General features: G+C 38.5%; 1 protein-coding gene across 1 annotated transcript in view; it reads left to right on the top strand.

Moving 5' to 3' along the window:
- ABCB1 (ATP binding cassette subfamily B member 1) overlaps positions 1-16,862 on the top strand; it is a 97,667-nt gene that overhangs the window by 8,414 nt on the left and 72,391 nt on the right. The window contains exon 4 of the mRNA XM_026018666.2: positions 7,847-8,018. Within this exon, the coding sequence (XP_025874451.2) occupies positions 7,847-8,018 (172 nt within the window). The remainder of the gene's footprint in view (positions 1-7,846; positions 8,019-16,862) is intronic.

The following is a 16,862-nucleotide window of genomic DNA, read 5'->3' as shown; positions in this document are numbered from 1 at the left end:
AAAAGCACATTATACAAAGTATAATTTGTACTTTTATCAATTAAGTGTTGTTAACCCACCCAAGTCCAAGTTCTAGGTGCCCACCAAGGGCCAATCTTGAACATAGGTCTTGTGAAATAGCAAGTCTCAGGCTTACAACGTTAACTTATTTCTACTATGAGACTACTTAGCAGTCTTGAATAAGTGATATTCAGGATTTATACGAGCATTTTAAAAAATATCAGATCTTATTTTAACAAAACAAGAAATATAAAAGTAAAATAAACTCTACAGGAAATAAGGGAGTGGGACAGATGGAAATAAGGACAGGAAAAATACAAGTGAGGCTGCAGTTCCTACACAAAGCACTCCTGAAGGATTACACGCTCTTACTAGGAATGTGCTGCAGATTCAACTCTGAGCATTTTACTTCACCTATCTCATTGAAAAATTAATTTTTTCATCAGACTCCCTGCAAGGGGCCTGCTTCTCCCTCTATGTCTCTGCCTCTCTCTCTGTGTCTCTTATGAATAAATAAATAAAATCTTTAAAAATAAAAAAATTTAAAGGAAAATTAATTTCTTTCAAAATAGATAATAGCTATTATCTACTAGTACTTCCTCTGTGCCGGGTAATTGTTAAACACAGTGATCCAATGACATAGGAGCTTATGTTGTTCTTACACTAAATGATGAGATAGGAGAAGTTAAGCAATGCATTCAAAGTCACAGATTTATGTAGCTAGTAAGGGGGCAGGCCCAGGATTTGCCACAGACTATTTCCTCCAGAAGAAGATTTTATTCATTTATTTGAGGCAGAGACAGAAAGGGGGAGAGAGGGTGAGAGAGAAAGAGAAGGGGCAGGGGGGAGGGGCAGAGGGAGAAGGAGAAGCAGACCCCCTGCTGAGCCTGGAGCCCTATACGGGGCTGGATCCCAGGACCCTGGGACCATGACCTGAGCTGAAGGCAGACCTTTCACCGACTGAGCCATCCGGGCACCCCTCCAGAGCTAAAGCTTCTAACAACTTGAATCATTTATGGTAGTTTATGATCGATCAGTTAAGCTTTTATCTGCCTGGAATCAAAGTTCTTTTTTGATGCTATTATCTTCTGGCCACCTGGTCATTCTAGGATCATTAAAGATTTTACCACCAGGTTCAGTGTCTCCCTTTCCATGCCAGAATTCTTACTATCTTGGGTAGCTTTTATGATGTTTTGGATAATGGCTCCCTGACCTTCACAGGTGCAGTAATCTGTCTCTTCTACGCCCCAGCCATCTGCTTGTATACTCATATCCTGAATTTTATTGTTATTTGAAACTGTTATTAAAATTGTTATTTGAAAGTGACCAGTTGAAGCAATAGCTTCAAGTCGTCAGCCATCTCCTTTCTTTTCAATCTGCTCACTATTCTCTCTGGATATTTGGCCTACTGACCCATCCCTTGCCCACCAGCCACTTCTCTTGCCCAAACTATAAACACCCTTTCACCTGTCATCTGTTACATAAAGGCCAAGCAAAATCACTGTCTGCTTCCTTGGTGCCTGAACTTCTTCACCTGATTGTTGCTGTAATACCGCCCCCCCCCCCCAGCCCAAACAGGGTATATTTCCAGCTGAAATCCTACTCCTCTTCTTCTCACTGTGTCAAACCTCTACTCCTTTCATATTTTCCATTTCTCTCCTTCTCTCTTTGGTGTATGAGCTCTCCTTTTATTTCACAAACAGAATGGAAGCCACCTGACAAAAGTTCATCCTGCCCATTCTACAAGCCTATCTCTACCTGGATCAGATCCCTCCTCCTTCCCTCTGAATGTAACAGAGGAAGAATCTGGTTCTTAAAATTAATCATTTATTAGGGACACCTGGATGTCTCAGTCGGTTAGCATTCCATCTCCTGATTTCAGCTCAGGTCATGATCTCAGGGTCATAAGATCAAGGCCCATGTCAGCCTCTGCACTGAGTGTGGAGCCTGCTTAAAATTCTCTCTCCCTCTTCCTCTGCCCCTACCCAGCCCACACATGCGCTCTCTCACACTCTTTCTTAAAAAAAAATGTAATTCACTCATTTACCTTGACTCTCACATCCTCTGCCTTCTCAAGGACCTTATGTTACTACTATTATTATCCTTTCTCTTTTGTATCTATGGTCTCTCCCTCTCTACTGGGTCTTTCCCATTGACATCTACATGTGAAGTGTCTTCAGTTTCAGTAACACCATCCTTCAAACCACCCCTCTCTCTTGATTGCTTCACACACAGGAGCTGCCTTTACTTGTCTCAATTTTACTTTCTATTCCACTTCTTAACATATTATAACGTGGCTTGTTTCCACCACTCATCAAATTCAGCAAACATGTCTTGATTCCATCTTGACTTTTAAGTAGTGCTTGACACGGTCTATCATACTCTTTCTTCCCTTTGCTTCCATGATGCTATAGTATGCTGATGTGGGTCTTATCTTTTTTTAAAAAAAATTTTTAAAGATTTTATTTTCATTAGAGCATGAGCAGGGGGAGGGGCAGACGGAGAGAGAGAAACAGACTCCCCACTGAGTGGGGAGTCCAACATGGGGCTCAGTCCCAAGATCTCCAGATGATGACCTGAGCAAAAGTCAGATACTTTTTTTTTAAAGATTTTATTTATTTATTCTTGAGAGACACACAGAGAGAGGCAGAGACACAGACAGAGGGAGAAGCAGGCTCCTTGCAGAAAGCCTGATGTAGGACTCGATCCCTGAACTGGGATCACACCCTGAGCCAAAGGCAGATGCTCAACCACCAAGCCACCCAAGCATCCCAAAAGTCAGATACTTAACTGACTGAGCCACCCAGGTGCTCCTCTCTTGTCTCTTTTTTTCTTTTTTTTTTTTTGTATATTTTTTTTATTGGAGTTTGATTTGCCAACATATAGTATAACACCCAGTGCTCATCCCGTCAAGTGCCCCCCAATCTCTTCCGTTCTTTTGTCATCTTTGTGAAGTTAGAGTTCCTTAACCCCTTATCCCAGTACTCAGTGATGGTGTTGGCATTTTTATACTTTCACACAGAAATTTCCAAATTGTCTTCATGCAAAATTTCTTTCTCATTTGAGGACTCTGTGTCTAGATCATCATGTGACTGAGTCCTTCCTGTCTCAGCTCAGATGTTGTCTTCTCAGAGAGACAGTCCCTAACCAGCCAGTCTAAGCCAGCTGACCCTGCTGGTCATTGTGGTCTAAGCTCTATGAGGGAAGCAGTTTTTGTATGTTTGTTTCACTAGATACTCCTAGTGCCTAGAATAGGTACTTAGATATTGAGTGAATGTTGAATACATTGATTCCCACTTTTACTATTTGCATCCTCTATGAGGATAGGTAGCTTGTCTTTTTCACTGTTGTTTCCAGTACCTAGAACCAAACCTGACCTTTATTAGTTTCTTAACAAATATCTTTTGAATGTTGAATGAATGAAAAAATTAATGTGTTCACTGACTTTCTTCTCCAACCCAGGGACCATGGTACAGTCAGATTAACTAACAAGTCTACTGAATATTACCTAAATCACCCTCCTTTGTGTGTTGGCCTTCCTTCTCTGTGGCTCTGTTTCACCCCTTCTCTTTTCCTTATCAATATCTAGCCAAACATTTTCCATTTTCTTGTATTTAAAGGGTTCCATTTATAATTAGTTTAAGCCTCTGTCTTATATTTCACCTGATGTGTCACAAGTTTTGTTTGTCTCCTTCACTGTGAGCTACTGAGAAGTCTTAGGAATTTTTACATTTCCTAAACCTGTAACAGCACCTGCCTATGTTCCATATTACTATATTGTATACCTAATTAAAGTTTAAGTCCCATTTTCATCCTCACAACTGCTTTGTGAGACTTGCTGCACACATGAATATTTTCCTCATTTTATAAATGTAGAAACTGAGGCATTATTAAGAGATTATTTTCCCCTACACTCCCCTTTCTAGTAAGTGATAGAGCTAGGGCATTTCACTGAGCTTTTGTGTTACTTAGCCTTATGTTACCAATTTTCCTCAAGTCTTCCTACCACTTTGTCTCCAGAAATCAATCTTGCCTACTGTCACAACTAAACATGAGGTTTTGAACTCTGTCAGCTTTGTCCCTGTTCTTGGAAACTTGTTTGTATTCATGCCTACTCCTAGCTCATTCCTTCTAGTTTAAGGTGAAGCAGGCATGTTGATGGCTCAGTGGAAAAGCAGAACAGTAAATTTATGCTCATATACTCATTGTCTATATCTAACAATCGTTAGCATTTTGCCTCACATTTCATCTGAAATTGTAGATTTTGTGATGTTCCATACCTAACTGCCTGTTGACATCTCAAAAGTTTTCCTGTACTTTTTCTTATAAAACGTAATATAATGATCATATTTAACAAACAATCACTAATTCCTTAAAATTATGTAATGTCCAGTTTATATTTAAATATTTACAATTATCTCAAAAAAATAAATGTATTTTACAATTGATTTGTTCAAAACAGGGTCTAGTCAGTGACAACATTTAAATAGTATGTCTTGTGGTCTAGAAGCTTTCTCTTTCAAAATGACATTGACATGCTGAAAATACTATACTATTTGTCCTGTAGAATGCCTCATCTTCTAGACTCTTTTCATTGTTTCCTTATGGCATCATTTCACTTGTTCTTCCATGACTTACATTTTTAATATACTAAAAGTTACTTATAAATACATTCACATTAAATATTTTGTGGTAAGAAGATTGAATAGAGGATGCGTGTACTTCACGTCTCATCACATCTGGAAACATCAAATGTCAAGAGTATTTTACTTTTTTACATGCTAAATTTGATCACTCAGTTAAGATGATGGCAGATTGGACATTTCCTTTGTAGAAGGATCTCTACCTACCCTCACTAGGAATGATCTTGGGGTACCATGGGATATCTTGTTTCACCCATTAGGTATATCATCCACCAATGATCCCTTTCCTCAGGTTCTTGAAGTATTTGTTTCATTTATTCTGTAGGATGTTGCCCATTTCAATTTCCTTCCTGTATTTTCACCAATAATCTCTATGAGTGATGTACCTATAGACATGTGTAAGACTTCATTAAGTAGTCTACCCTTGATGTTGCATCCTTGTCTGGTGTCATTTTCTTGTTTTTTGTTTTGCCCCAAGATCATCAAAAGGACAGTCAACGTGCTGTCTCTCTTGCTTCATTTTCATATTATTCTTAATCCCAGTCACTCTTTTTCTCTTCATAGATGATCTTATCCAGCTCCCGTGACTTCTGCTCTTTATGCTAGTATCACAAAACTGTATTATAACTCTGAATTCGCTCCACATGCTTCTTGGATAGCACTTCTAGGATAAGCAAATGGCACAAAATGAGGTTTTTCTGTGTCCCTTCCCTTCAAACTCTTGCCTTTTGTGGTTTGCCTTAGCTCAGCAAATGGTACTTCTTTGTCAATCAGCTTTATATTACTGCTTCTATACCTCATACCCCAGTCTTCTCTGAGCATACTGCTCTGCCTGCTGGCTTTTTTTTTTTTTTTTTGGTTGATATGCCTTTCCTTCTTGCTTCTAAACACATGCCAAATATTCAAAGCTGGAAGAAAGCAAAACCTTCTCTATGAAGCTTTTCCACAAAGAAGGAAATGACCATTTGCTCAGTTTTATGTCTACTTTGTACACCATGCTGTCTTAACATGCAGAATATAGATTGCATATATTTTTTTGCTTTGCCTTCCTCCTTCTCTTTAAGGACTTTGAGGACAGGATGTATACGTTTGGTATTTATCTGGATTTTATTAGTTATTGGGTAGGTATTGAATAAATACTTACATTCATGGTCTGCTGGGTTTTGTTATGGCCAGTGATTAGTTTAGGAGGTAAAATATCCTGTGGGAGTAGTGATGAGAGAAATCCTTGTATATCAACTATTTTCTCTTCTTATAGTGAGGAATTTGATATTTTGTCCACTTTAAAGGAGTCTCTAAGAGAGAATAAATGGCTTCTGCCAGTCTCTTCCACCTTATTTGTGTTTTTTTTAAGGGGGTGGATGAATGCTTAGTTAAGACAAAGTAAATAATGGCAAAATTTAGTCTGTGTTTCAATGAAATATGAAAAAAATGCCAAAAGAATGTAGTTTCCCAGTTTTAATTTGTAAAGAGGAGGATGCTATAGATTATATGTCATTAACTCAAACTTAAGCTTACTTGATTTCATTTTTAAGAGCTAGAAATATTTATTTTTTAAAGAATATTTATTAGAGAGAGAGAGGCCTTTTGCTCTGCCCCTGTTGGGGTAGAGAGAGAATCTTTAGGCTGACTCCCTGCTGAGGGGCAGAGCCAGATGCAGGGTTCAGTCTTAAAACCCATGACATCATGACTTGATCTAGATGCTTAACCAATTGAGCAGCCCGGGCACCCCTAGAAAAAATTTTAAATGCAAATACCTCAGTATATATTAGATGTTCTTCTTAAACCAAACTTGAATTTTTGCTAATTTTAAAAAACTGTTTGTTTATTTGAGAGAGAGAGCATGTACACATGTGTGTGGGAGAAGAGGCAGAGGGTAAGAATCTTCAAGCAGACTCCTCCCTGAGCACAGAGCCTGATTTGCTGCTTAATCTCACCACCCTGAGATCATGACCTGAGCCAAAACAAGAGTTGGATGCTTAACCAACGTCACCTAGGTGCCCTGAATTTTTGCTAATTTTACAACTCAGCTCTACTAATTCTTTTCTACTTCATGGATTGCCAGTCACTACTGCCAAGAACTATTCTGCTCTTTTTTTCTTCACTTGTCAATTTAATACTTATTCCTACTCATTACTATTTTAAGTTCCTTTTTAGCTAACTTTAGGATTAGCTTCTGTCTCTTTGTCTCTAAAACCTTTCTATTGATGTGTCTTTTATGTTGCTTGATTTTGGTCTTTGTTTTGGTTTGTGTTCCCTGCTTAGGCCTATGATTTTTTACCCACTTTCCTCCCTAGATTACAAACCTACTGATTATACCTCATGCATCCACAGTACAGCCACCTGCATTGGGGTTTATCCACAAATCTCAACAGGGGGCTTCATCTTGTCTCTGTTTTTATTTCTATTTTCTTTCATTTGGTTTTCTTTTGATCTTTAACTAAGTTCCTTGAATTATACAGAAGTATTGATTGCTTCTCAAATGGACTGTCACAGAGCCCTGAGCTCATTCCCCTTACTGTGTCTTCTCATCACTTTCTGGATCCAGAGAAGTCTTTCTTTACTTTTGACTTGCCTATAATTAAAGAGATTATGCAGATCTACACAGGTCAGTCACTGTGGTCATAGTCTGTCTTTTCAGGAAATCCTTTTTTAGGAAACATGCAAATAACTGGTTCTTCCTTTCATCTTCCTTCTTACTATTGAGGCCTAATTGCATTCAAACCATTTTACATCAATGCTAATTTCATTATGCCACAGATATTTTACTCAAGCAACTTTCAGAAAGCAACAAAGCATTTCCTTGATTATGTTCTCAGAAGGGCCTTTGGCAATCATGATTTTTCTGGGTTAAAAAAATCTTGAGATGAAAAGTGGTTTCTATTCTTGGAAATCAGAGCAACACATACATATTTCTATTGTTGTATCATTAAAGACTTTTACAATTTCCCAGAATGTCCCATTCCTCTCATCAAAACTCATATATAATAAAGAAGACAAACTGAATCCAATATGAAGAAGTAGATCAGAACTCAATAGAAGAGTCAAATATTTCTAATTAGGCTATTAAAATAGTTTAGGTTGGACCAGGATGTTAATAGTATTAGTCTGAGAAATTCTAGGATTTTGAATATATTTGGAAAGTAGAGCAAACTATCCATGAAACTGTGCTAATTTCCTATTCTTTACATTTTTTTTTTCAGTTTCGCTATTCAAATTGGCTTGATAGGTTGTATATGTTGGTGGGGACAATGGCTGCCATCATCCATGGAGCTGCACTCCCTCTCATGATGCTGGTTTTTGGAGACATGACAGATAGCTTTGCAAATGCAGGAATTTCAAGAAACACAACTTTTCCAGTTATAATTAATGGAAGTAAGTATTATTTGTGGCACTGATCTTATTGGAAGTTTGAAGAAAAATCTGTTACTTAGAAGGATGTTTAGCCCTCATTAAATACATTAGTGTGTTTACTTCTGGGGGAAAAGGGAGGGGTCTGAGCTACAGTTAATATTGGTAATAAGTTTGAGAAGATAATAATCATAAGTATTAGAGTCCACACTTGAGGTCTTGGCAAAGATATGCAGAAAAAGGCAGAGTTCTGTGAAGTTAGAAAGATCCCAGGAAGTTTCAGGAAGAGGTAAAGGAACCACCTTATCTAGACCTTGAATAATAAGTAGAAATCAGTTATGACATTTTCTGACGTAATGGATATGAATGTAAGAGAAAAGACCAAGACGATTCTAAAATGTTTACCCTAAGAAACAGGATAAACTGGATGTAGTTACCATCAACTGAGATAGGAGGATGAAGAGAGAATATTTTTGGGCAGTAAATACTAGAAACTTAATTTTAAGTATTGTCACAGGTTGGGCTCTTTGGAAACATACTAAAATGGAGAAATATGGCCAGGAGAAGTTGTGTGTGTGTGTGTGTGTGTGTGTGTGTGTGTGTGTGTGTATGTGTGTGTATGTGTGTTTTAGGATGGAAGAAAAATAATAGCTTGTTTGCATGCTAGTGGAAATGATCCAAAAGAGAGAAGAAAGTGATGCTTTGAGAGAGAGGGAAGAGATTTGAGTGAAGTCCTTGACAAAGGATGGAATATAATGCCCAAAAAGAAATACTTGCTTTAGGTGCTCCTACCTAAATACACGGTAACAGGTGGAAATAGATTTGAGTACCAGTGCACAAAGCGGAGTTGATAAGGAGGTGAGAATTTGTGGAAGTTTTCTTGGGATTACTTCAATTTTCTCAGTGAAGTAGGAAGCAAGACATTTGACTAATAAAGAGATGTAAAGTAGTCCTCCAGGAGAGTGGGAATGGATTATTGAAATGATTTGGGTGTCACACACACTCTCACACTTACACTTGATTGAGGAGGGACTAGTTGATAGCTCTGAGCCCACAAGTCACCTTTGGTCAAGCCTAGATTGTTTTATTTTATTTTTAAAGATTTTATTTATCTCTTCATGACAGACACAGAGGGAGAGGCCTAGATATAGGTAGAGGGAGAAGCAGGCTCCCTGTGGGGAGCCTGATGCAAGACTCGATCCCAGAACCCTGGGATCATACCCTGAGCCAAAGGCAGATTCTCAACCACTGAGCCACCCAGGTGCCCCAAGCCTAGATTGATTTAAACTAAACTTCTCAAAGACTTACAACCTGGTGGGTGCTCAAGTGGTAGAAATTTTGAAAATGCCTGTTTGAGAATACACTTGAGAATACATTGATACTCACATAACTTTTTCAACTTCAGGTCTCTGATGAATGTTTTAAGTCCTTTCCCCCAAAGTATGCATCCTTTATGTATCCTTTGATACCTATCCATGGGTCCTAGGAACTCCTATGTAATTCTGAAGAACACATTGTTTACCTTGAGGCAGGCTTACTTCAATTCTGTGAATACAGTTAAGAGTTGGGCTAGAGAATTTATGGTATGTGTGAAATTTAAGCATTTCTTATGTCCCTTTATGGCATTCAGAAGGACCTACCAGAAGATGTACTACCTTGGAATGGCACCTTTGTTTTATACCATTCACCCAAAGGAAGTTCTTGGTGCTCGCTAAATTTATTGGTTCCCACTCATGCTATATTTGGCAATATTCTTTGAAGTTAGTTCTCTTACTACTTCACAGTGGAAGAATCAAATCTTATAGTATTCTCTGGTAGCCCATGTGTACATTATGTGTACATCTGTGCCCATTTTTTTTTAAAAAAGATGTTATTTATTTGAGAGAGGGAGCATGCATGCAGGAGTGGGGAGAGGGGCAGAGTGAGAAGCAGATTGCCCACTAAGCAGGGAGCCTGATGAGGGGCTCTATCACAGGACCCTGAGATCACGATCTGAGCGAAAGGCAGGTGCTTAACTGACTGAGCCACATAGGAGCCCCCATCTGTGCCCATTCTAATTCTCAACTACTCAACTACTGCAGTGTCCAGTGGCCTTTTTAAAAAACTGCATTAACATTTTTTATGCTGTATCTCTATCACCCAGATATTATCTGTTACTTTATGAACCAAACAATTGATTTATTTAAGTGGAAATACTAATCATTCCTATGCCTACCTCCTGTAGATATGATAAGATGGACAGTAATCTGACTTAGTTACCCACTAGCATGCATGATTTCCCAGATGGTGGTCCAGCTATGGAGACTAGCTCCCTCATAGGCGCATGAATTTGCCTGCTGATCCATCTTCCAGGCTGAATAATGCCTACATCACCACACCTCATGGGCTGGTCACTGGGATTTCCTCTTCATAGACGCCTGCATCATATAGTTTCCAGTTGGAGTTGGAGTTCACATTGTGTTCTTTGCGCATCCTTCCCACTTAGTTCATTCTTCTGATCTTGGGAAAACTTCAAAGTGTGTTTCTGTCACGTTCTTAGGAGGTATGACATTTAATGGTTAGAAAGCAGGCTCTAGATTTGGACTGCAGGGCTGTAAACCATCCCCCACCTTCATCATATTTTAGTTTTGAGGTTTGGGGAGATTTCTTCATACTCTAATTTCCTTGTCTGTAAAAAAATTGACTAACAGTAGAACTACTTCATGGGGTGGTTGTGAGAATTAAATAGATTCGTCATTTAAGGCTCACAGAGCAGGGCCTGGTTATAAAAAAACACTCAACAAATGTTCGTTACAATTGTCATATTGTCAGTAAATTCATGCTTCTCACAAATGAACCTACATAACTTGCAATGATGACATGGTTCTTTGTGTCATTTCATCTTTACAGAACTCTGTGATACTTGCTCAATTTTTATTGTTTAAAGTTTGGGACATACCCAGAGTTACTCAGTCCCTGTTATAGATATGGATAATTATCCCTTTTAGCAGCATTTCCTTAGTAACTGTGAACCACTAGCTATGCCTTTCTGGGAAGGCACGGGTCCTCATATAATGGCTCAGGAGCCAAATCTGGATTGTTGCCTCGTTTTATACTGCTTGTGAGCTAAAGGATGATTTTTCTATTCTTAAATCATTGGAGAAAAATCAAAAGAAGAATAATATTTTGTGACACATGATAATTATATAAAATTGAAATTGCAGCATCTGTAAATAAGGTTTTAATAGAATACAGCCATGCCCATTCATTTGCATATTTTCTGTGGCTGCTTTCACACCACACTGGTGCAGTAGAATGTTGACAGAGACCATATGGTCCACAAAGCCTAAAATATTTATCTTCTGACTCTTTCCAGTAAAAGGCCATTCTCTGAGGTAGGGTATTGAATAGGGGGTTCTTACCTTTAATTGTTCCATCAGTAAATTTACTTTAAACTGTTTCATGTGCCAGACACAGTACATGTCCCAAATATTCATTCTCAACCCCTAAGAAACTTAGTGTAGTGGGAGGAATGGACACATGAATCAACAAATGTAGTCAGATATTAGTGCTGTGAAACAGAGATACACAAAATCCTTGAGAAAGGAGAGGAAGGACACTTGACTCCATATATACAAATCATGGGAGGCTTCCAAGAGGAGGTGATAACCAGGTTTCGTCAGCATCAAACCTCTCATGCACAAAATAAACATGTTCTGTGTTACAAGTGAAATTCTTTTAAAATAAATACTACATAAAAAATAAGTTAATATCCTTCTCTCAACACCACCCCTTACTGCCACTACCCTGCTGTATATCCTTCTATGTCTTTTCAAAAGCAGCATGCTTTGAAATTTCCAGATATCAGATTATTTTTTGGGACAGCCTCAAAGGTTTTGAGGTCCTAGATATGAGAGCAAATGAGTTCTCTGATGTTTCTGGAGGGAGCCAGTTTACTGAACTCCTAGCACCCCGACACTCTGTGACCTTTCTTCTTTTGCCCTCCCCCTGTAGAACTTTATTACCTCTCCATGAGGGTAGACTGGACAAGAAGTATTTCTTGGATTTGCTAAGGCTCTTCAAAGCCTGAGAGTTTTACACTAAACATTGGATTTTACTAGATAGCTCCAAAAACTTTGAGTGAAAAGATACTTCTCTGCTGCTACAATAAACCCCTATGAGTGGTCTTTATTTTATCCTGATGCCTTATCCTCATTATCAGACACTGGCTTGGTCCTGCTCTTTTTGTTGTGGACCTGATTTCTTGACACCCTACTTTCATCCATCTTTATCTTGTTTTTAAAATTTGCTTTTACCCAAAAATCTCTGATGACTCTGGCCTAGGGAACTCTCTGGTCCTGCCATACAACTTTGGTGAAAAAACTTAACCACTGCTGAATTTCTGTAATGTTCTATGAGTGCATCTTCTTCATGAGACTAACAACTATCTGGAAATGAGCCCAGATAGAGATGATTGTAATTTTAGACATGTTGTGTTGAAGGTGACAGGTTGGGTACAATTGTAAATGACAGCCAGACAGTTGAAGAAATAAGACTGAATCTTGGCATTGAGAAAAGGACTAGAGAATTGGCAGTATTTGAGTGGAAGGGATGTTAAACCTCTTGGGATAGGATACAGAGGAAAGTAGAAGGAGTAGGAGCCTTAAGCTTTGAGAAGAGAGACCCATTCATCTGCAATAACTGAAGCTAACATTTATTGAGCATTCAAGATGTGTTGGGCACTGTTCTTAGTACATTATATGTATTGACTCTTTCCCCTCCTTTAGTGCACTAAGGTGGATACTATTATTATCTATACTTGACAGATTAGGAAAGAGATCCAGAAGGTTGAGTAAATCTAAGTTGCCTCCAGTTATAGAGTTGGTAATGAGGATTCAAACTCCTGTAAACTGGCCCCAAGCCCACACACTGAAGAAAAGAGGGACACCCAGAAAGGAAGACACTGAAGATAAATACTGATCCAGAAAGTAAGGAACATGGGGGATATTTGCCATATCTTATGATGGTTATCTCCCAGAGATACTCTTTAAATAACCACTTGATTATTTATTGTCTCTAATGCTTCCATTTATGGTACATCCATATGGATGGCTTTTTTTCTTTTTCCATAACTGTATTATGGTTGGTTCTATTTAGTCTCCTACATATTGTGGGCCGAGGAATGGAGAATATGTGGGTCATTTAAAATTTGGTAAAATTTCATAATTCAAACAAAAAGGGGAAAAGTGGAGCTTATTTTCATATTTATCATAATATTTATCATTTCTATTCCCTTGCTCTAAAACTCATGAGGAGTAAGAAAACTATTTGTAAAATTATCCTCAAAATAGTATCTGTATTTTGCTGCTTACACCATGAGTGTGTAAATCATGTACAGATCTTAAATGTGTGTTTCAAGACTTTGATATACACAAAGAAAACATTGCTTTATATGCTCTTAAGGCCAGCAGTGTGTATGTTCCAAACTAGAATGTTAGATAATATTTAAATTCGAAGTACTTCATAAAAATTCCCATAATGGATCTGTTTTCTTTCATTTGCTCAAGGCTTTCCTCTGCCCCCAACTATTTCATTGGAAAAATTCTTAGAGGTAAATTTCAGGAAAATTGAGTATCAAATATCAACAACATATTTGGAAGTATGCTGTTCAGTGTAGTAGTCTTTAAAGTTTGTATTAAAATTAAGATGTGGCTAATTTTTCTAGAATAGCAGTATAACATAGCCAGATTTTTTTTGTTATTATTAGGAGAATGCTTTTGCAAACCAAAAAGTAGATTACCCACAATGTCTTTTCTACAATATATTATAAAGACAGCATACATAGATAGTATTTACCTATTTTAGATGCTTAAGAAATGGGATGAGCCCAATGAAAGATTGAATCATGGGATTGTATAGATGAAAAGAACCTAGAAATTGGCCCAAACCTATAATTTTATAGATGTAGAAGACAAGGCCAAGGAAGTTAAAGCAATGTGACCACAATGGGATTGCTTGTCAGTTGGCAGAGCTGCCTTTTAGTCTGATATTTTGTCTACTCTACTGGTAGTGATTTCAAACTCTGCCTAAAATTGTGGCAAACAATTTTTCACTTGATCTTTTCTCTGCCTAAGATGCCATCCTGTAGATTTGCTTACAGGTATGTCATGCAGGGCAGCCATGAGGTGTAGCTCTTCAGGCTAGGAGTGTGAAAACAGCGTACCTGAGGAGAATACTCCAGGACTCCAGGTGGGTCCTGGAGTCCACCCGTTGGCTGCAGTAAGCCCAGCCTCATGGAGTGACAGATTCTAGCCTGGGCAAATGCCAGAGGCATTGATCATCTAGGTAGAAGGCCCAAATTTCTCTTGCATGTGTTTTATGGAGCTTCCTATGCAAGAAAACTGGAAGAATTGGACTCAGTGTTCTTAAGCTAGAATGCACCTTGTCAATCTTTTAACTCTGTGGTTTACTAACTCTTCTTTAATCACACTATCCAACTCTTCTGCCCCCAGCACTGTGTATATAATGTCTCTCATGGAACTTCAGGTCACATCTCTCCCAGTGGTTTTCTGTTGCATGGAATAAATACAGATTCCTTATGTTGGCTCACGTGACCTTGCCCCTTATGCCCATCAATCTCATTGCTTATTACCTACTCAGGACAGCCCCACCTGCAATCTTCTCTCTGTGAGCACTCCCACCTCCTTCCTGGTGTTACAGAAACTACCCATTTCTCTGTAATGGCTTCTTATCATTCACTTCTCCCTCAGAAGGGCCTTTTGGCCCTAACCCGCCTGAAAGTCACTATAGCATTGCTGCTTGTCTCAACAAGATTTACTACTCAAAAACTATCTTGTTGATTTATTGGATTGCTTGCTTTTTACAGCTTGTCAAATGGGAAGAAAGACATGGGGAGAAAAGAGGAAGTTTCTGGCAAATGCTGTTGTAGACATTTTAGCAGTGGTGCCCTTCACAGAAGGCTTGGGCCTGAAAGTAAAAGTATTTCCTGCATGCACAGAAATCCAAGATTAGAAAAAAAATGCTTTCTCATTCTAGGTTGTACCCCAGTGTCTGGATTAGTGCATAATGTGAAGGCTCTGTGGAAGATGGTCTGAAAATCACCCTTATAATACAATCTCCTTTTACCATTTAGGAAATCACAAATGTATTTATGTCTCATACTTTTTATTCATACTGTTCTTAAGTGTTCAGTAGGTAAAATTATTAAACACTGAGGTATTTGGGGCAGATAAAAATGCAATGTAATGCGATTCATTAGTGGTACGGAGTCTCTTCAGTCATGGTGGTGGGCTCTGTTCATTTGAAGTTTCTTTGAAGTCTTGCTTGAACCAGTAAGGTACTGGTTTACTGTATCTCCTTTTTAATCTTAAAATATTTGAGACACTTATATACACAATAGAATGATTGGATGGAATATTTTGAGCAATGGTCTGCATTGCTGTGGGGACTGTGAAACCACTTGTAAACCTTTGGGAGAGGCGAGGTTATAGCAATTAGGGCAGGCTGTGTACTGAGTAGGTAAAGATTACTAAGACAGTCCAGTTCTTCCAGGGCTCATACAGTGGGAGTAGAAGGAGGAGATAGGTATAAACCATCATACTTCTAGCATTGACTTAGTAAATTGAACCATGTATCAATTATTCTAGAGTTCTATGACAAGATGAGTCACTCTACTAAGGGGTGGTTAAGCCATTTGAGAGGAGGTCATATTTGAGCTCATTCATGAGGAGGAACCTTTAGCAGAAGAAAAGAAATGTAGTAAAAGGCTTTCCAGGTAGAGAGAATAAAAGCCTAGAGGAGGAAAACTGACACCACTTCTCTACTGAATCTCTTCTCAGTATATGGAAAATATTTAGTAAAAAAAAAAAAAAAAAAAGAAAAAGAAAGAAAATATTTAGTGTAAAAGGTTGGAGCTCAGCCTCATGACATTTAATCAAAATACTTTGTCATACTCTGTGTCCTCTCCAGTCTCCAAGGGCAAAGGCTTCAGGAACACAGAGAAAAAACTTAGGCACTATTTTTTTCTTTTTACTCTGCAGCAGACCTCCCTCTAGACAGTGACTGTACAGTGCCTTAGTACTGAAAGGAGAAAGATGTAAGGGTAAAGAAAATGTTTGAAAAATCATTTGTTGACATTTCAAAAACATTATCCTATCAGGGATGTATTGTGGTGAGATTGAAAATGTGCTAATGTGATCTGTTATGGGACCTTGAACTTTATCCTGATGTGGTGACTGTCATTGAGGGCTATTAATAGAAGCAATATGACACACACACACACTCTCTCTCTCTATATGTGTGTGTGTGTGTATAAATATACACAATATATATACATATATACATATAAATACATATATGTGTTATATAAATATATATATGAGAGAAGGGGGAGGGGCAGAGGGGGAGAGAAAATCTTAAGCAGACTCCACACCCAGTGTGGAGCCTGACGTGAGGCTCAATCCCACAACCCTGAGATCGTGATGTGAGCTGAAATCATATGCTTAACTATCTGAGAGTCAGACACTTAACTGAGCCACCCAAGAGCCCCAATATGATTACATTTTTGTTTTCAAAAATAAAATCTTATGACAATGTGAAGACCTGAATGAGTAGAAAAACCAGTTAGGAGCTCTTAATAGAGTAGAGATTAGGGATGATGGGGCCCTGAACCAAAGCACTGACCCTGAGGAAAGAGAATATTTGAATAGCTCGAGTCCAGATATGGGAGTCCCTAAAGCTGTAGAAGTGGCTGAGCTCACCCTGAGAGTGTGCATGGCGTTCTGGGGAACATCAACTTGTAGGGGCTGGGGGAACATGAGGAACCAGTGAATGACACTAAGAAGGATCACAGTGGTGGAAGAACCCGGA

This window comes from Vulpes vulpes, chromosome 7, assembly GCF_048418805.1.
Source record: "Vulpes vulpes isolate BD-2025 chromosome 7, VulVul3, whole genome shotgun sequence".
In the NCBI taxonomy this organism is placed as follows: domain Eukaryota; kingdom Metazoa; phylum Chordata; class Mammalia; order Carnivora; family Canidae; genus Vulpes; species Vulpes vulpes.
This window is presented reverse-complemented; position numbering and strand designations above follow the sequence as displayed.